General features: G+C 51.0%; 10 protein-coding genes across 10 annotated transcripts; 6 read left to right on the forward strand and 4 right to left on the reverse strand.

The window, feature by feature from the left end:
* Window positions 1–35: 35 nt before the first annotated feature.
* Window positions 36–1,729, forward strand: ASPSYDRAFT_920736 (zinc-binding alcohol dehydrogenase family protein). The gene has a single exon (XM_040852597.1). It carries the CDS (start codon window positions 513–515, stop codon window positions 1,575–1,577), a length of 1,065 nt encoding a protein of 354 aa, XP_040703871.1. The 5' UTR covers window positions 36–512; the 3' UTR covers window positions 1,578–1,729.
* Window positions 1,730–1,881: 152 nt separating this feature from the next.
* ASPSYDRAFT_30881 (uncharacterized protein) lies at window positions 1,882–3,034 on the forward strand (the record flags this gene model as incomplete). Its single annotated transcript, XM_040844821.1, has 3 exons — window positions 1,882–2,234; window positions 2,261–2,664; window positions 2,730–3,034. The coding sequence occupies 3 exons, from the start codon at window positions 1,882–1,884 to the stop codon at window positions 3,032–3,034; spliced, it is 1,062 nt and encodes a 353-aa protein (XP_040703872.1).
* Window positions 3,035–3,497: 463 nt separating this feature from the next.
* On the reverse strand, window positions 3,498–4,306 carry ASPSYDRAFT_920903 (uncharacterized protein). The gene is made up of 2 exons (XM_040852600.1): window positions 3,830–4,306; window positions 3,498–3,544 (listed from the first exon to the last, which is right to left on the reverse strand). The coding sequence occupies exon 1, from the start codon at window positions 4,177–4,179 to the stop codon at window positions 3,898–3,900; it is 282 nt and encodes a 93-aa protein (XP_040703873.1). The 5' UTR covers window positions 4,180–4,306; the 3' UTR covers window positions 3,498–3,544; window positions 3,830–3,897.
* Window positions 4,307–4,433: 127 nt separating this feature from the next.
* ASPSYDRAFT_125721 (RNP domain protein) lies at window positions 4,434–5,111 on the reverse strand (the record flags this gene model as incomplete). The annotated part of the gene is made up of 1 exon (XM_040840458.1): window positions 4,434–5,111. A coding segment is annotated over one exon (678 nt), but the record flags the coding sequence as incomplete, so codon positions are not given.
* A 1,721-nt stretch (window positions 5,112–6,832) lies between these two features.
* ASPSYDRAFT_78324 (NADP(+)-dependent, decarboxylating phosphogluconate dehydrogenase) lies at window positions 6,833–9,127 on the forward strand. Its single transcript, XM_040850947.1, has 5 exons — window positions 6,833–6,920; window positions 7,194–7,381; window positions 7,466–7,917; window positions 7,981–8,409; window positions 8,472–9,127. Exons 1-5 carry the CDS (start codon window positions 6,904–6,906, stop codon window positions 8,910–8,912), a joined length of 1,527 nt encoding a protein of 508 aa, XP_040703875.1. The 5' UTR covers window positions 6,833–6,903; the 3' UTR covers window positions 8,913–9,127.
* Window positions 9,128–9,773: 646 nt separating this feature from the next.
* ASPSYDRAFT_149764 (anticodon-binding domain-containing protein) lies at window positions 9,774–10,662 on the forward strand (the record flags this gene model as incomplete). Its single annotated transcript, XM_040841942.1, has 3 exons — window positions 9,774–9,817; window positions 9,948–10,440; window positions 10,498–10,662. 3 exons carry the CDS (start codon window positions 9,774–9,776, stop codon window positions 10,660–10,662), a joined length of 702 nt encoding a protein of 233 aa, XP_040703876.1.
* A 1,171-nt stretch (window positions 10,663–11,833) lies between these two features.
* On the forward strand, window positions 11,834–12,874 carry ASPSYDRAFT_68105 (profilin; the record flags this gene model as incomplete). Its single annotated transcript, XM_040850424.1, has 6 exons — window positions 11,834–11,846; window positions 11,913–12,016; window positions 12,100–12,234; window positions 12,349–12,461; window positions 12,581–12,681; window positions 12,711–12,874. The coding sequence occupies 6 exons, from the start codon at window positions 11,834–11,836 to the stop codon at window positions 12,872–12,874; spliced, it is 630 nt and encodes a 209-aa protein (XP_040703877.1).
* Window positions 12,875–14,079: 1,205 nt separating this feature from the next.
* Window positions 14,080–14,541, forward strand: ASPSYDRAFT_30886 (uncharacterized protein; the record flags this gene model as incomplete). The annotated part of the gene is made up of 1 exon (XM_040844822.1): window positions 14,080–14,541. One exon carries the CDS (start codon window positions 14,080–14,082, stop codon window positions 14,539–14,541), a length of 462 nt encoding a protein of 153 aa, XP_040703878.1.
* A 909-nt stretch (window positions 14,542–15,450) lies between these two features.
* On the reverse strand, window positions 15,451–18,335 carry ASPSYDRAFT_921108 (uncharacterized protein). Its single transcript, XM_040852606.1, has 8 exons — window positions 17,907–18,335; window positions 17,712–17,860; window positions 17,541–17,665; window positions 16,587–17,492; window positions 16,485–16,522; window positions 16,250–16,435; window positions 15,711–16,175; window positions 15,451–15,654 (listed from the first exon to the last, which is right to left on the reverse strand). Exons 1-8 carry the CDS (start codon window positions 18,198–18,200, stop codon window positions 15,514–15,516), a joined length of 2,304 nt encoding a protein of 767 aa, XP_040703879.1. The 5' UTR covers window positions 18,201–18,335; the 3' UTR covers window positions 15,451–15,513.
* ASPSYDRAFT_921112 (uncharacterized protein) lies at window positions 18,297–19,093 on the reverse strand. Its single transcript, XM_040852607.1, has 2 exons — window positions 19,050–19,093; window positions 18,297–18,996 (listed from the first exon to the last, which is right to left on the reverse strand). The coding sequence occupies exon 2, from the start codon at window positions 18,916–18,918 to the stop codon at window positions 18,472–18,474; it is 447 nt and encodes a 148-aa protein (XP_040703880.1). The 5' UTR covers window positions 18,919–18,996; window positions 19,050–19,093; the 3' UTR covers window positions 18,297–18,471.
* Between the last annotated feature and the right edge of the window lie 16 nt (window positions 19,094–19,109).

Raw genomic sequence — 19,109 nt, forward strand, 5'->3', positions numbered from 1 at the left:
TGATTCGTTTATATAAGATTAATGAATTAAGCTGAGGTGTAGCATAAAATTATATACATTGAAATATCTCTCTATTGGTACTTGAATCCTACCTCTAGGAGAGTACCTGACAAAATGTTTTATTAACTAATTATATAAAGATACATCTTCTATTCTGATAGACCCTTGAAGTCTTGTTTCAGGGTATTTGAATTCAATACTGAGAGGAACACATTGGGCCAAGCCTGCCATCTGGGGATGTTACAAAAGCTTGCATATCAGAGATCTGGCATGATGCCCAGGCCTGACTGTTTGACGCGGACTGTCGCCGACATCAGCTTAGATGGAAAAAAAGAAAAGCCGGAGATGAGCACTAGCCTGGTTCTATTAAATGACTCCGCAAATATTCGGGGTTATTCGGTGGAACTCACAATAAGCTTGTCGAAAACAGACGATGGCAGATATATGACATTCCCCCATCACCAAGGTCATCAAGGCAACGAGGAAGAGAAAGACGTCGTTTACCCTGCAAGATGCATCTACAGAGCCGCCAACTTGCCCTCGTTGGAACCCCCGAGGGAGCCATCCACTTGTCCCGCGATGCGCCAATCCCCAAGACAACTGGCGACAAGATTCTGATCCGGACAAAGGCCGTGTCGGTCAATCCCGTGGATGCAAAAATGGTCGGACCCTACGTGACTGCTGGCGCCGTGGCCGGATTCGATTTTGCTGGGACCGTGGAACAAGTTGGACCTGATGCGACCAAGTGTGGTTTCCAGGCTGGAGACCGAGTCTGCACGGCCGTTATGGGAATGAACTCCAATGAACCTACTGTCGGGGCCTTTGCTGAACATACAGCAGTCTTTGAATGGATTCTTCTGAAGCTGCCACTGCATCTGAGCTTTGAAGAGGGCGCATCGCTGGGGATCAGCTTCATGACGACCGGGCTGGCGATTTTCAAGAGCCTGCAAGTCCCAGGTCTTCCACTCGAGCCGGCCACTCAATCCCTGCCAGTTCTTGTCTTTGGTGGCTCCTCGTCGACCGGCACCGCTGCCATCCAGCTGCTGAAGCTCGCTGGTCATGATCCCATCGCCACCTGTTCGCCGCATAACTTCGACCTGGTCAAGTCCTACGGGGCCAGTGCGGTGTTCGACTACAAGGCACCCAACTGCGCCGCGGAGATCAGGAAATACACCAAAAACCGCCTTCACTACGCGCTAGATTGCATCTCGACGGCCGCCAGCATGGAGTTTTGCTACCAAGCTCTGGGGCGCACGGGTGGCAGGTACTCGACACTAGAACCGTATGCGGAACCGGTGGCCCAGACACGCAAGGTGGTCAAACCGGACTGGGTTATGGGACCGCAATTGATAGGAAAGGAGATTGCCTGGCCGAAGCCGCATTGGCGGCCAGCAGACCCGGACATGGCAGAGTTCGGAGCCACTTGGACTGCCATTTTGGGGAAGTTACTGGAGCAGGGCCTCATTCGGCCACATCCCATTGTTGTGAGGAGTGGTGGTTTGCCTGGAGTACTGGATGGCATTGAGGACGTTAGAGCGAAGAAGATATCAGGCAAGAAGTTAGTGTATACGCTGTGAGGGAAGCATAGTCGAGATTGGAATATATTCTGAGTACTCTGATCATATTGTCAGAAATAAGAAACAAACTACACCACTAGGGTGCTGGGGGCCGGTTCAACCAAAGCATGAAACATGCACCTCTTTTTCGGAGTTTGCTGGATAACCACGAAAGGGTCCGAAAATCACCGAGCTCATAATAGCATATTAAGTACTAGATCGGTTGCCTCTTTATCAGCCCTGCATAGCCGTTTTGTTTGATAGACGACACCGGATATACAGTTCTACGACTGGCTTTACGGCAGCTACTTCGACTTGTACCATCATGCCTCCACCCCAATACCGTTTCCCCGAGGCGGAAACTCCCGTCCATGACTGCTTCTACTGTATGGTCGAGCTAGCGATCATGAGGTTCTTCGTCCAGCACCGCCTCTTCGATGCCATTCCGGAGGAAGACAAGGGCATCTCCATCCCAGAGCTAGCCCAAGAGACCAGCATCGACCGCAATCTGCTGGAGCGGTTCACGAACTTCCTAGTTGCAGCCGGGGTGCTGGTTTCGCCTGCCCCAGGTCAAATCTCTCTTAATCCGTTCTCGAAAATGTTCCAAGAACCCAAGGCGAAGCTCTTCTACTCGCACATCTTCGACACATTCATGGGCACTGCTGTCCAGTGGCCCGAGTACTTCAACCTCAATGGGATCGCAGAGCCAGAGAGGTCCAATCGATCACCGTTTGGGATGGCGCTGGACATCCAGATATGTCTTTCTACCAGGTTCTTGAGACCATGTCTGAGCGTGCAACCGCCTTCAACGCTACCATGGCCCTCGGCCTGGGTGACATGCCCATCACCGGACTGTATGATTTCAGTTGGGTAGCAGAATATACGAATCAGCCCGGGGACCCTGACAGACCCCTCATAGTCGACGTTGGCGGCGGCAAAGGACAAGCGCTGAAGGCCATCCTTGCAGAGAATCCCAAGATTCCAGCTCACGCATGCGTACTGCAAGACCAGGCGGAGGTGATTCAGCAAGCCATTGCCGAGGATGACGAATGCCTGAGGGGCGCCAAGTTAATAGCCGGCAGCTTCTTTGATGAACAGACCACGCGAGGTTTGCAGAGAGCCCCCGAAGATGCTAACTGAGACGTCGTGGCTGATCAATAAATGCAAATGCAGGCGCCCTTATCTACTATATTCGTCGGGTCCTGAACGACTGGTCCGACGAGGAATGCGTGCTCATCCTCGGTCAGATACGGTCTGTCGGTGCTGCAGACTCGAGGGTGCTCGTATCAGAGAACCTGCTTCCTGATCAGCCATCCGTGAGTCTTGCAGCCGCGGATTTGTGGATGATGAACTTTGCGGGCAAAAGGCGCAATGAAAGAATGTTCAACGATATTGCCACGAGAGCCGGTTTCAAGATTGCTTCCATCGCAAAGGACCACAAGTCTAACTCGGCGGTTATTGAGATGATTCCTGTGTGAACTTTGTATACCTGATCGTCTTTTAGATAGCGTGAATAACAGTACCGGATTCCTCACCTGGAAAACTGTTGCCCTAATAAACCTGTATTTTTGTGATCTGCACGGCACGTATTGTATTTTAATGCGGAGGCTGGGAGCACGTGACAGGGACGGCCCCGCTCAACTAGCGCACAGCTTAAGCCGAGATCAGCCAATCAGCAGCCGGGCCCTCGTCGACCAGCCACCCCGCCAGCACAAAATAACAAGAAGGCTGGGCTCTGCCACGTCTGCTCCCTTAACTTCGCATTCTTTCGCTGCTCCTTTTTCTGTTCTCCTCCCTTGTTTTTATCTCTTCTGTCCATCCCTTGACATTCCTATCGTTATCTGGAGTGTCCTCGGCCGAGGACTACTCCTGTATCAGTCTCACTACTATCTTTTTAGCTACATCTTAGCTAGTACAGCAGAGGGGATCCCTCTCCAACCCCGCCCACCATGCAGCGGAACATGACCGTCGCGGTCATCTTGATCGTGCTCTTTATTATCCTTATCATCGTCGGTATCCTGATCTGGGCACACCAGCACCAGGTCTCGTTCTTCGCGAGAAGAAAGCCTGTTGATGAGGAGAGCACTGAGGGTTAATAACAAGTCCGAGGACTCGACTCGACTACGATTGGGTATATATATATAATTCTACGATACGGATATGACTACGACTACGACTATGACTTCTTGTTACTACTCGCTATCTACCTCCTTCGACTCTCCCTCCGCGGTTACATACATACATACATACCTACCCACTGTACCTACGGATACCTTATCTTTATGCTATGATGTTACGCCTACCATTTTCACTATACCATGCTAGACTTGCATATTCACCACTACCAAGGCAGTAGTGGAGGACAAAAAGCGAAACGAAAAAGACATTCCTGGGCCCCTATGATGAGAGCCTTCTCTTCCCAATCCTCTCTATGATACCGATTCTCAACACGATCCGATACTTTCCTCCCTCCACACCACGCTCTCCGTCGCGAGCGTGGTTCGACCGAGCCGATCCATTCCATTTCATTCCATCGCTGCGGCCGATGTTTGACTAGACATGTGTATTGTGGAATGGGCTGGATTGGAGGCAACTTTAATTGTGCTGCATTATTGCATTGCATATGATTGACGATATGTCGCTGCCTTATTTCATACTTTGCCGGCGTTGTATATGGCGTTATGACTGTTTTATATGCTTGTTTACGAAATTACCTGTGATTAGCTTACTTATCCATGTCCGAAGAGATGTAAAATACGAATTGAGATGAATTTTCATTGCATTGCATTAAGTGGTTTATCGTATGGCTGTCGTAGGATATGATACAGCGGATTCATCAGAATATATATCAAATCTAATAACATCCCGATTCCATATCTATCCCAGAATCTTCAATCCGCCCTTAGTCTTGCTGGGCTTTTTAACGCCGTCCTGCTTCACCTTCGAGCCCTGGTTTCCTCCCGAGCCACCTCCCTTTCCACCATGCTTCCTGTTCATGTTCTTGTTCGAGACCGGTTTGATCTCGGTCGTTGCGCGGCGGAGAAGAACAGGGTGCGACCCGATATATTTGCCCTGCATTTCTCTGGCGGCCTTGAAATAGTCGTCGCCGTCTGCGAAACTCACGAATCCGTAGCCCTTGCTTTTCTGCGTGCGCTTGTCACGGATCACACGCGCCTTCTGGACAGATGTATATTTCGCGAACGCTTTCAGCAGGGAGTCATCGGTAACCTCGCCTGCAAGGTTACCGACAAACAGTCGGAAATGCGCGGGGTCCCATTCCAGCAGCGTTGAGTCGCTCCAGGTTTGGCCACCGCCGGCCCGCGCAACGGTTTTTTGCGGCTCAGCTCCTACGACGGGGGCGGGTGTGTTGGAGGCTGGCGTGTTGCCAGAGGAGGTATAAACGGTCGTGGCTACGCCGGGAGTGCCAGTTCCCTCCCGACAGATCGGGGCCTTGCCAGCCGCAACCATTTCATCCTTGGGGTTGGCGTAGGCGCTTTGCCATTGCGCGATTTGCGCTTCTGTTTCGGGGTCGAGGCCGGAGCTCCGGCCGCGGTTTGACTGGTCGTTGCCAGATGGCGCAAAAGGGTTTTGGATGTGAGGCACGGTCGGGCCGTAGGTAGGTGTGTTGTTGTACTGCGCTGAGCCGTAGTATGATGGCGCCGCTTGATACGACGGTTCCGGCTGGGAATAGTAGGTGCCGTAGCCGGTTGTGGCAGGGGTTGAATAGCCGCTTTGTGTAGTCGGCGCAGACGAAACGGCCGGGCTGCTGGTGCGGTATGGTTGTTGAGACGCTACGGCACGAGGCGCAAATGCTGTAGCAGCGCTGAAGCTGGGTCGCGAGGCATTCCCGCCATATCCACTGTTCGACCCATATTGTGAACTTGTGCTTGCGGATTGAGGTGGTCGCGGAGGGAGCGACGAAGGCTGGTGACCTGGAGGCGGGGGGTAGGACATGATGAACGGATAGCTCGAAGAAAATAGGGGCGATGGATGATGAGTGCCGCGTGCAGACACGTACCTTCAGGGCTTGACTGACGCAACAGCCATACGCCAGACGTCACGCCTGAGAGAGGTCCCGAAACTCGAAGAGGTGAGAAACGGTAGGTTTAGCAGCGATAAAGACCTGCTGGCAGGATGCACTGGGTATTGGCGATCAGCAGGCAATTTGGCGGTAGCCAAGGAGCAACAAGATTTCGCTGGTGTTTGAAAGGAAACAGTTAGCGGACTTGGAGACCGATCGGGCTGCAGGGGTGGCTGTTGAGTTGGAGTCCCAGACTGACTGACCTCGTTGATGGAAAAGCGCAGCTGGCTGTGTCGGCAACCGTAAAGTTTTGCGCGGGCACGTGACCGTATTCTAGCCACAAACCTGACTAATCTGGCTCACGACGGAATGGGAATAGCGTGGGATGAGGTGTAACCCCCACTCTAAGCCCCTTTGGGAAATACAGTAGCCGGCCTTCAGAATTGCGGTTAATGAGCGGCGTGGGATTTCTTCATCATACTGCACCTCTACAGAGCCGGAAATCGCTGGGATTTGTCTCCGCTGCGGACGACAGTCCGACTCGCAGAAAGTTGCCTTTTCCGCTGGCTCAGTCGGCTCAACTGCTGGTCACAGATCCTGTGCAGAGACTGAGTCTACGGAAGCCCGGTTGTCGATGAGATCATAGCTACGAATACATAGATGCATCAAGTGGGAGACGCAGGTCTGATGAAAGTCCGGAGTCGGACAGTTCAAGTCCAGGAAGCTGTCAAAAATGCTGAGCTGCAGTCCGGCGGACCTTGGCCATTCATAATTTATCCGCCCGGCCCTTCACCGAACGCGTTCTGGGAATAAATTCCTTGGGTCATATCGCAGTCAGAGCCCCTCCATCTGCCCCGCCATCGCAGACATCATCTCCTGCACTCGCCTCCCTGCAGGCCTGTTGCTGCCACTGCACCTGCCATTGCAGCACAGGCAGCTTCACGAGCGCTGTAATTGTAGAGCAGCACGCCGTCCGGTCAATTGCCCTGCCATATTTGTAAATCTGAATAGTAAATGCCTCAAGCGCGCGTAGACAGCAAAGCCGGACTACTCTGCTCCTCGTGCTCATTGCAGCCCCGCCCCAACTCGTCCCACCATGACGGAAGAGTTGCTCCGTCAGCAGTCCATCCTGACACAGCAACATCCATTATCACCGTCGGCCTTCGCTCCTTTTCCTTCTTTTTTTCTCCTCACATCGAATTCCGTACTTTGATTCTTCCTCTTCAGGCAGCGCTTCTGCAGTGCTTATATACCTGACTACCCGCTCTCGGTGTTTTTCTCTCTTCTACCCCTCCTAGTCAATTCTCTCCATCCACATCATTCATCATGACGTCGACCGCAGTGTAAGTTCTCATCGCCTGTCTATCTGGCCATCCCCAGCAGCATCTCCCCCATCACTCGCGGGCAGCTTCAGAAGCATTGCGTCGAAATGCGGAGCCCTTTGCAGTGATTCTCATTGAATTGGGCCCCGCGCAATATTTTGTCGGAGAATTCTGGAAGCTGTCAGGCATAATCTGCCCCGCGACAGCAATGCCTTCAACAGCAGTGCTTTTCGCACCACTTTTACTCCAATCGTTATCCTCTCATCGATTTCTCCATTCATAACTGACATTTAGCGCCCGTCTGGCCGGCATCGCGGCTGGCTTCTCGGCGCGAACTACCCCTAGTGCTGATTTCGGTCTTATCGGTCTGGCCGTCATGGGCCAGAACCTGATCCTTAACGCTGCTGATCACGGTTTCACTGTCTGCGCCTACAACCGTACCACTTCCAAGGTCGACCGCTTCCTTGACAATGAGGCCAAGGGTGAGTTTTCATGAGTTCCACGGGTTCCGAGGGTTCCGGGAAAGTGTCTGTGAGAAGGGGCGTTGGCTGATTGAACGATTCCAGGCAAGTCTATCGTCGGTGCTCACTCCGTCGAGGAGTTCTGCTCCAAGCTGAAGCGCCCTCGCCGCATCATGCTCCTCGTCATGGCTGGAAAGCCCGTCGACCAGTTCATCGAGTCTCTTCTGCCTTTCCTTGAGGAGGGTGATATCATCATTGACGGCGGCAACTCCCACTACCCCGACAGCAACCGCCGCACCAACTACCTGAAGGAGAAGGGCATCAGCTTCGTCGGCAGCGGTGTCTCTGGTGGTGAGGAGGGTGCCCGCTACGGCCCCTCTCTCATGCCTGGTGGTAACTCTGCCGCCTGGCCTCACATTAAGGACATCTTCCAGAGCATTGCCGCCAAGAGCGATGGCGAGCCTTGCTGCGACTGGGTCGGTGATGAGGGTGCTGGTCACTACGTCAAGATGGTCCACAACGGTATCGAATACGGTGACATGCAGCTCATCTGTGAGGTAAGACGCACCCTACTGTCAATATCTTAAAAAGTTGTCATAATTAACACGCAATTTCTACAGGCCTACGACATCCTGAAGCGCGGTCTCGGTCTCTCCTCGAAGGAGATCGCCGATGTCTTCGCCAAGTGGAACAAGGGTGTTTTGGACTCGTTTCTCATTGAGATCACCCGTGACATCCTGTACTACAATGACGAGGACGGTGTCCCCATGGTCGAGAAGATCCTCGACAAGGCTGGCCAGAAGGGTACCGGCAAGTGGACCGCCATCAACGCTCTCGACCTCGGCATGCCCGTCACCCTGATCGGTGAGGCTGTCTTCTCTCGCTGCCTCTCTGCCCTCAAGAACGAGCGTGTCCGCGCCAGCAAGCTGCTCAGCGGCCCCGCCCCCGAGTTCTCTGGCAACAAGGAGGAGTTCATTGCCGACCTTGAGCAGGCTCTGTATGCCTCCAAGATCATCTCCTACGCCCAGGGATTCATGCTCATCCAGAACGTAAGCCTAACCCTTTCTGATGTAAAACATGTCATGGTGGTTATTAACAAGTTGTAATATAGGCCGCCAAGGAGTACGGCTGGGAGCTCAACAAGCCCGCCATTGCCCTCATGTGGCGCGGTGGTTGCATTATCCGCTCTGTCTTCCTGAAGGACATCACAGAGGCCTACCGCAAGGACCCCGACCTCGAGAACCTCCTCTTCAACGACTTCTTCAACAAGGCCATCCACAACGCCCAGAAGGGCTGGAGAAACGTTGTCAGCAAGGGTGCCCTCTGGGGTATCCCCACCCCCGCTTTCAGCACTGCCCTCAGCTTCTACGACGGCTACCGCGCCGAGACCCTGCCCGCCAACTTGCTGCAGGCCCAGCGTGACTACTTCGGTGCCCACACCTTCCGCATCAACCCCAAGTTCGCTAGCGAGAAGCACCCCGAGGACAAGGACATCCACGTCAACTGGACCGGACGTGGCGGTGACGTGTCTGCCTCGACCTACGTCGTTTAATTTGGGACTTTGAAACACTGCGCTGGACGTGAAGCTTTTCTGGACCGACGATAGTCAGTAAGACCAGACGAAATGGGAGTTTTGCAGCTCTCTAAAGACATAGAATGATAATGCCCGATTTCCAAAAAATGTACTAGGCCTGAATTAGGCCATTATGAATATATTATTTGAGATATCCATTTCCTGTAGAATACTAGCATACTCTGTAGATCCGCTGAACTTCTTCCTGCATTGTTGTAGAGGCTGAGTGATCCGTGATTTTCCACTCCGTCAGACTAAGCCCGATCGGGACCGCCTCAGCCAACGTCCAACTCACTCGTCCTTGCGGTGACTCTTTCTCTCGCGCCCGTTGCGACCGTCCACGGAGCAATTATCCTCCCTTTCCTACCTGCCCGCAGTTTGGGAGACGATTTCCGTCTGCCTGGATTGTCATTTGTGTCCCCCTTTGCGGCCACTCCTTTGCCTTCACGTCGCTCCTTTCCGACCAAGCTCCGGTGCGCGACGTCCCACCTTCGCCTGCTGGCGGCTAGCTCCTCATCACCACCGCAATTCTGAAGGGCTCTGACATCTGGTCTTGGTTGATCTTGTTTTTGCCTTTCAATTGAACGTATTTCCCGACGATATTTGAACGTCCGTTGTTGACTCGGGCCGCTGCTATTCTTCGTTCTGACGTCGACTCAACGTGGCTTTGTTCGGTACCTGACTGTGTGACGACACTTTTTGTCTGTTTCAGTGATTACTGGAATAATTGCACGCCTCACGTGTCTGCCATACAAAGACAGCAGAGGCCGAAAAGGCGGAGTCAAATCCAGAAGCTTATACTCGAGAAAGGGGTGTTACGAGTCAGTAATGGCGGGCGCAATGGTACCTCTGGAGGCGGCTTTGAGCGGTGCAATCGGTGCGCGGTAAGCAATTAATGAAACGTCCCTGCATCATGCAAGCATTACGGGGTTGTTTGTTTCCCAAAGCCGAGGAACCCTTCACAGCTAGAAGCCATGACTAGAACCGCCTGAACTAACTCGATGTCTTTTATAGCGTTCGCATCAGCACCAATCCGGCCTCGTCTACGATCGAGGGCACTCTTTTCACAGCATGCCCAATCACTAACCTCGTGGCTATCAATACTGCCGACGGTAAACAGACTCAAGCGGGGGACTATCACATCATCCCCATTTCCCGGATACAGTCCTTCCAGATCGTTTCTCTCGCCCCATCCTCCCAGACCGCTGAATCAACGTCCTTCACCGATGCTGTTCCGCCATTGCATGCCCTGGATACCCGTTCTCTGAAAAACCGGGAGGCCAATGCTGTCGCCAAGATCCAAGAATCCGAGGCGCGCCGCGGCAAGGGCGTCACACGAGAAGCCCAGGATCTGTTCGATGCGTTCAGTCGCACCATGCCCACGAGGTGGGATGGTGCGAGTATCATCGTGGCGGACGCGGTTGTGATTGCGCCTCTATACCGCGTGGACGACTGCCGGCCACTGGTGGCAGGTGACACAGCTGCCCTTGCCCGGGTACGCAAGGTGGTACGTCATCATTCCTATGCAAAGAAATTCCCCGCGAGATATTAACAGACAATATAGCTTGAAATGGAAAGGAAGAAGATTGAACTACGAAATTCCAGCGCCACGATGGGCTCATCGAACGCTTTTGCTCGTTCGGGAGGTGCCTCGAAGGACACCCGCAACTCGAGCAACCCCCCTCCGACTTCTGGGCCTGGAGCCGCCGGACCAAGGAAAGGAGGTTGAGATCGGATCCTTACTCCCCGCCGAGTAGCGGCGGGTTGGAGCCGCGCGGGACCGACCACATCTGGTAGAGCCCGCAGTAACCCAAACCGAGAAACAAACGCATCCTAGGATGTTGAACCCATAAACACACATCATGCATGAAGCGTGTATTTTCGAGAATGACAGAAGCGAAGTCACCAGTGAAGTGACAAGGCGGGCGGCAGACACCTACAACTTACTCTTGATCGAAAATCTAGGATATCACCTGGTAGAAGCATCCGGCGCGAGCCCGACGGATAAGACTGGGAGGCCCTGAGCAAGTTATGGATTGGAGGGCGATGTTCCGACCGGGCTCAGCTAGTGTTATTAGTACTCTTGTGGTTGTCTTCCGGTATCGAATATCAACCTCTAACAACATAGCAATGGCTTTCTTCCGTTTCCGTAGGTTCACGATGCGTAAATGATTGGGCAAGAACCATCGCCAGTACATCCTACCATAGATTCATATACATAAGACCGCACTGCAGAAATCTGTCGATTCACACAATAGCAGCGTGCTTTTCCCATATCATCCAGGTCTGGCTGGACTGCCACGAGTCCGCAGGGCTGTATCTAGCGTAGTCTGATGTGATCTATGTGATCTCTCATCTTGATGCTGCAGATCACCCGCACGCTATCACTCGTGTCTCGTCCTGACTGGATCCGTAAACAAAGTCGTCATATCTCATGTCATCCTATCCTTTAGCTGCAGTTCCTGGGTGCTCACTGGTCAGGGGATGCAGCTCGCCATGGTTTGGAAATAGATGAATGGACCCACCTCCTTATTGCCACTAATTCCACACCAGATCTATACCACGTATGAGAAGTAGTTAGGGTGGTTAAGGGCTTCAGGTGGTTAACAATTAGGGAGATCAGGGTTGTCTGTTTTTTATATATTAAAGTTATACTCTATTATAGCTTAAATCTAAAGTATTCCAATTATAGTAATAGATTTGGATTAATCTGTTGTCACACNGACCTTTTTCCCAATGCCGATGTATGTGTAAGCCTGGAGCCCCCTTGCTGAACGCCGATTGGGACAAGTTTAAATACGGTCTCTTTCCTGCTTCTGGAGTCCTGCCCCTTGTTCTCCTCTTAATCTGTGGATGCAATACGGACTAGAATCGACCAAAGCTGCAAAAGCCCGTTGAAAATGGATGCTGACGGTACTACTCCCCCCCCCCCTTCTTCTGACTGACGGCTGCTTCACAAGAAACCCACGTCTGACCTAGCCATCCCAGCGGCCGTCTCTACCCTAGTGAGCAGCGGATTCGTCAGAGCAGCGGTATACAGCCTGAGAGGCGGCGATTTCGCAGGACTCGGCGGCAACTGGAAAGTGAGTTGCAAAACTGGAATTATAAGATTGCGTACTATCTTCCGTCGTATCTACCTATCTAAACATGACCGGTATACCTATAGGCGCACCCAGCCGATATCCAGTCGCTCATCGATGGCTTCTCCGACCCGGATAATGCAGCTGCCAGAGGCTTCACGATAAACGGTTCCCGGTACACCCTGGAGGTCAGAGACGAGACCTTCTTTTACTGTCCGTCGGTAGGTTTATTTTGGGATTTTCTTTCCTACAACCTATGAACCTAGTGTCTACTGTCTAGACACCTACCTGATATTGACACTGTACTGAATCAACCGTTCTTTTTCTCCGTGTAGGACGCCGATACCATCCTATTTGCACACAAGAACGGCGACTCCATCGTCCTCGGGGAGTCGATAGCTGGCGCTCTCTCGCTGAAAGACGCAGAGGTTAATGTCAAAGAGGTTGCGTATGTGATGGCGACGAGAAGACCGTAAAGGAGTCAATCGGTGGGCGGGATTACGAAGGGTCGAGAACGAGGATTGGGATATTATTATATTATTGTTATAATTATGATTAGTGTGTAAGATTGTGCTTTGAAACTGTTATGAGAAAAAGGAGCGGGGAGGCCACTTCGTTTGAGAGTGAGAGTCGAGAGTTGATCTCTCATCTGGAGGAAAAGGCTGAAGGTAAAGACAAGGACTTTATATATCCACAGTATCCGTCGTGTTTCTCTCTCACTGGCCGCAGGGCGCATGCACGGTGCCACAATCACCTGCAGGTATTATCGGGCTCGAAAATCAGTTCTGGACTTCTGGCCACGACGTCCACGACGTCCACGACACGTCCCACTCTTCTCCGATCTGCCCTGACTATTCATGAATCATGATGTTAAGCCAAGTTCCATGCCAAACACACTCACGGTATTCGTTGACCAGCAAATGAGTACACTAAATCGAAAAAATAAAACAAAATAAAATAACAACTTTCGTGCAGAATGAGTTTCTGAAATCGCACTGCAAAACCACACTTATTTAGCTCTGAATTAAGCAGTGTTCCACACAATGCTAATCGGGTAGTCTTGATAACAAGCCAGCTTAGTCTGCTTCACAACTGGGCATTTCTAAAGTTATGAAGCCGGCCACAGGAGCAGGGGTTCCTGCTCTCCACTGCTCAGGATCAATCAGTTACATATACAGCGACCATTCTCAGCTGGTAAGACAGAGACAGACAGCTGGTGCTTCTTGCAGCTTCCAGTATCGGAGCGATACTACAGGAACATGGCAGCGCAAATGCAATTAGATATATATGCATTCATGCACTGGGTGAATACGAAATGAATCCCGATCCCGATAACCTAATGACACTGAACCACTTGAGTATCATGGGCGCTGTCTACCACGCCCAGGGCAAGCCGGATATGGCCGAGAAAACGTGGGCGCGGGTATTGCAAGAGCAAATGAGAAACCTGGACATTGGCCATGAAGGAACGCTCTAACCAAGCAGCAACTTAGGAGTCCTTTATATGAACCAGGGCAGGCTGGATGCGGAGTAACTACGTAACTATCCTGTTTGATAGCAGACTAGCCTTGCGGCTCAGCGCGTACGGAAAATCCTAGCTCAATATCTAAAAATTAATATCACCATATCCAACCCCATTCCGCTCAACTTGAATAGAATACTGATAAATACTAACAGCCCTAGCAAATCTGGATAATACACTATCGGTGAAGCCTCCGTCCTCTGACATTGGGCACTTGGTAAACCGCAACGCCAGACGGGAGCGCACTTGGTCATGCTGTACTCAGATAGCCTCAACGACCATAATAGATGCTTTATTTCACGGCAACTGCGGCAACCCCATGGGGTCAATGCGCCCACACGGTGTACTGAAATCATGGTCAGCAAGTCAGACCACGGGGTGACCCTACCTAGCCCTGGGTGCAAGGCTCTGACGCTCAGGCCTTCAAAACGAGTTAATGGGTTGTAACCTATGATGACTCGCGGCCTTTTATGTCCCACGAGCCTCATTTCAGAGTCTTACATGTCGCAGATATTCGAAAAGACTTTTCCAACAGCTCATTCCAATGTACACCGAGGAGCAGTCGGTCCGAGGGCCCTTTGGCCTAGCACATTCCGATTTCGGGGCTCACAATCTCCTCGTGAATGAGAACTTCGATATCCTGGCAGTGATCGATTTTGACGGTCTTATTGCGGGCCCTCTTGAAATACAAGCACAATTCCCTAGCCTGACGGGACTCGATGTGGAACCGCCATTTGTAGTAGAGACCAAACCCCTCGTGGTTTCGCGAATCAATGCAACAAGGCCGAAACTCGAGGAATATAAGCGCATGGTGCAGGAACTCGAAGGACAGACTGAAACTCCCAAGGACACGCATAGTCTACACAAACGTCCAGGCGATCTGTTGCTTTCTCATTCTTCAGCCATAATAACCGGCTTACAGGAGTATAGCATGCATCAGGACTTTGTGAATCAGAAGTGGATGCTTTCCTTTGAGCATCTTCTCCAGGAAAAGACCAGTCTGTAAAAGTGCACTTGATTTGTTTTCAGTGTGAAGAAAGTCTAGCCGAGATTATGCGCCGTGAACACACACACACACACACACACACATTGAGAATGACTGTTTGACTAGTACTACGCCGTAGACATTTGCCCTAAGCACAAAAGGTTGCAGTTATTTGCCCAAAAAATACTGTAGCTATTGTCGACTAAGAAACGGCAAAACAGTTTCGTCAGCACCACCAAGCTTCAAGCCTTGCTCCACAAGGCTGGCTCGACAAAATCCAGTTGAGCATTAACAGGCAAAAGTCCTTGAATTGAGTTAAATTGAATGAAACTACACCAGATCTATATCTATCTCATGACATCCCACCACGCATAACCCTAGCCGAATCCGTAAACGCTGCGCGGCGCTTATCGACGGTCTCATGGAACGTCTCAGCCGATCCAATGTCCCCAATAACAATCTGGTCTTTTCCGTTCATGAGACTTTCGTACGCGAATATATATCGTATCAAAATAGCTTTGTGAAGACTTTTGTTAGGGGTGGGTCCGGACGGCTTAGGGTTATCCCCGCCGACTTGGGCACGGATTTAGACTGCGGACTCTGATGACCACGACTTTAAAACAAATTAGATAGAGTTATGAAGCTGAGTAACGAATCCGCTTTCATAAACTTTTTCGTCAGACTTGGGATAAAGACACTGATCTGGGCGGTTTTCTACTATTCACGTTCCTGCCAATGTATAAAATACCGAGACCGTGAAAGGATACAATCATTCAAACAACCTGCCCGTGAGATTTTATTCAAAACTATAACGTGGATGACTCCGGACTTGGAAGCTTCTGCTTTCAGGTTATTTGAGCACGAGTAATTCTATATAGTGACTGCAATGATATATGAGGTTTGCCGACTGAAATCCGACGCATATAAAGAACAGAAAAGAGACAACGAACGGTAAAGCAAAGATGAAACAACATATCTGCCTGGTACTATAATTCAACCCCCATTGTATACTTGGTCTCCTGTCAGGTGAAAGTTTCCTTTCGGCCAGTCTTTCTCATCGACCTTTTCGCGCTTAATACGCCGTGCGGTCAATGCAAAGCGCAGTTTCCCAGTGTCCTTCACATCAACGGCATGCTAGATCATACCTCGTGGTCAGCATTACACAAAATGATCACAATCGACACACATACCTCAAAGTACTGTTGTAACTTTGCCCCATGCATAACCACCATATCCCCGTGATTCAACTCCATCTTGATCAGATCGGGCGGCGACTCACGTCTCTCCTTTTGTGGAATAGACTGATACGAGGCCCACCATGCTTCCTTGTATTTATCCACACACTTCTGGTGTTTCTCCTTAGGATTTTTCTCCTTACTATATCTTTCAACCCGCCATTTTTCATATCCCTCTCTGGTTTCTGGGGGCCCCTTGTACTCGGTTCCCGGCGGGTTATAGAAATTTGTTTTGAGCTCCAGGCGTTTTTTGTAGTTCTCGCACTTTGGAAGGACTGGGTCTATGTCAAGAAGCTTGTGACTTGTTTTAGTAAAGCCATGATAATATTTATACTTCATTCGTATCTTCATGGTGGAAGGTGCGCCGAGGGAGAGGGAGGCGATTGTCGGTCCAAGGGAGTCTTCACCGTCATCATGATACTGGGTAGATAGATAGTAAGTAACGTTCTGTTTGCAAAACAAACAACTGCTCGATTGGAATGTGAGAGTCTTACGCCGATCTTCTGACCTTCTTGATACCCCAACACAAGAAGCTCGTTGGGGTCTTCTGTGGTATCCTTCATGCTCGCAACAGCACTCTGCGTGGCCCATGTCAAGCGGCCAAGAACCCGATGTATAGCATCACAGGCGACATTGAAGGCAAGTGATTCAGAGGGAACGACGAATTTGTACGGTAGGCCCTTATTGAAAGTCAATAGAAGGACCACATATAGTCGCAAGTACACTTACATAGTTGACAGCAAACTGGGCCTGGAGCGTGCCTTGGACTAGCAATCGGCGTGTTAGCATCGGGCAAGCCCAGCTATACTTTTGAATACTGGTTATACTAACCGACAGCCTGTGTTAGCGGGAATCTTCGAAGCCCAAGCTTTGTTTCCTGTAGCTCCTTGAATAGGTCATTGGGACCGCCGTGGCGCTCGTTGATCTCCTTATTAGCCACGAAATGCACGATATAACCAGCGCCTTCTACCTCATATGTGTGTATTGTATAGGGTGCATGCAGCGTGTTACTTGTTTTGTTCTGAAGATAATCGGAACCAGCGGACGAGTCGCGTCTGGCCTTGGGAGACCCCGGCCCAATCGCCTCGTCTAACGAGAGTGGCACGATATTAAGCCAGCGTTTAAATGGACACTTGTTGGTAGTGCTGACTGCAGTACTGGCGCCTTGATTCGCAAGGCCGTCTGCGCACTTCCAGCCCTCCCAGAACCGACGTGGTATGCACCGGCAACACAATCGGCATACAATTCCTCTCATGGCTTCATGTGAAAAGCTGAAATGTGGATCTTCCGCTTCTTTCTTAGTAATTTCAGATAGTCGGTCTGGCACCAGGCTGGGAGCGTTTCGCTGGCACTCCAAAGGGGGTATCCGGTACTCGAGGAAGGCGTCGTGGAACGTCAGGTTCATAGCATTGGTAATATCGTGGCCGTTGATCTTCCAGAAATCACCGCAATGCCTGTTTAGACATGTCCATCCTTCCTTGTATACCTGCATTTCTCTGGTTTCGCAACTGGGGCACACTTTCACCACGGGCTGCATAGTGCGCTGTTCGTGTGGTACTGGATCAGGTGCGCCTTTCCTTGCCCACCAACTCTTCTTCGAGATGTCCAGCTTTTCGAAACGTACTTTGTAAAAGACACATCCGTCCTGCTTCTCGGGCCAGACCTTGGCAATCTGGAAGTAATCCATGACGCTAAAGCGATGAGGAAGTTTCCGATTCAACAGACTGTTCCGGTTCCCTAGTATACAGTCAGCTAAGGTTCATGGAGACAAGGAGCCTGACTTGCCTATGACGAGCCCGATCTCTTGTTTGTTGGTCTTGCTTTTCATAATGCACTTAACACGTAAGTCGTTTTCGTCTTGGTCTTTCTTCACGACAAGCTGTCCTTCGACCTTCTCGCTGCCGCCACCGCTGCGGAGGTCAGTACTAGTAGTCGTCTGATTGCAGCAGCACTCACAGTCTAGTTATGACAACTTCATCATCGATATAAGAACGAGCTCCGCAGTCTCCGTCGATGAGAAGGCCCCAACAGTATTCGTCCTTGAAGTACATTCCAGCCTGGGTACTGTTGAACCACGGGATAGTACATGCAAGAGAAGGCCGATCCTGGCAGCTGTTAGCATAGCTCGCATTTCGCTCAGTGAGCACAAACATCAGCCCATGCCGGAGGAGCGCCGTCTACTTCTTCTAACACGGAGAAGTGGGCATCGGCATATGTGCCTTCGGCCATTGAGGCATCGGTAGTCGGTGTCTCAAAGTCATGAGGTGTATCGTCAGCATCTGGGTTATTAGGAGACTCTGATGTAGTCTCAACAGTATCCGCCGCGGCGGATGGACCTGGAATTGTCGCCGGGGTTGTGGCGGCATTTCGGGCACTTCGACGTAATTTGGTCGGCCGGCTAGGTCCAGGAGCTGGCGAGGTCTGATCCTTCCGCTTTCGGGTCATTATAGTTTACAGTGGTTAACGGAATGGTGGTATGATAGTGTCCTCGACGTACGGGATCGGGGGTTTATAAGGCGGTGATGATAGGCATTGCCCCGGCAAAGGGAATTGAGATGCCGGTGAGATGGAGAATAGATAGAGCACAAGAAGAAAGGATAGGCGAGATGGAGATGATGATGGAGAGAAAGGAAGAAAGAAAAAAGTAAAAGGAAAAGACAAAGCGAGCCACAAAGTCACGGGGAGGTCCTTCCCGATCGGGAAATGCCGGATATGGTCAGAGTTTATGTGCCTGAAAGTGCCTTAAAGTGCCAGACGGTGACTGGATGGACTTGCCGCTCTTTGTCTTAGAATGAAGTCCATATATTGTGAATTGCAGTTCAATATTATGGACCGGCAGGGATGTGTATGCACAACCAGCGATGCAGGTACCGGCCCATTGTGATCCACTTAGGGCTTGCCGGCAGCGACCCAGGATGTGCAAAAATAAGCACAAAGAGCAGAAGCACAGGAAGTAGAACCCACTCCCATAATTGGCCATCAAAGCCGATGCCACATCGGGCTGTTCGTCCATCTGGCGCAGCATACTACCACGCACCATTAGTGCCAACACCAGGTCTTCAATGAAAGAGATATAACGAGGATGATTTGCTGGAGGACCCAGGTCGGCTGCACGTATTCCGGAAGCTGTCAACATAAATGTTATCGCGAATAAAAGGGCCATTTGGGAGGTTTCTCTTGGCTACTTTAACAGGCGTGGGTAGCAGGCCCTGCGGCATCCTCCATCGAGATTGCCCTTGCCCTTTGCTCATGACCGCGGTCAGATCAAGTCCGATATAGACATTACTGACATACCTCAAGTATTGCGTATTGTCTCCCAAGGAAAGCAGACGATCGAGATACCCCATCCCGGGA

This window comes from Aspergillus sydowii (assembly GCF_001890705.1).
Source record: "Aspergillus sydowii CBS 593.65 unplaced genomic scaffold ASPSYscaffold_4, whole genome shotgun sequence".
Taxonomy (NCBI): domain Eukaryota; kingdom Fungi; phylum Ascomycota; class Eurotiomycetes; order Eurotiales; family Aspergillaceae; genus Aspergillus; species Aspergillus sydowii.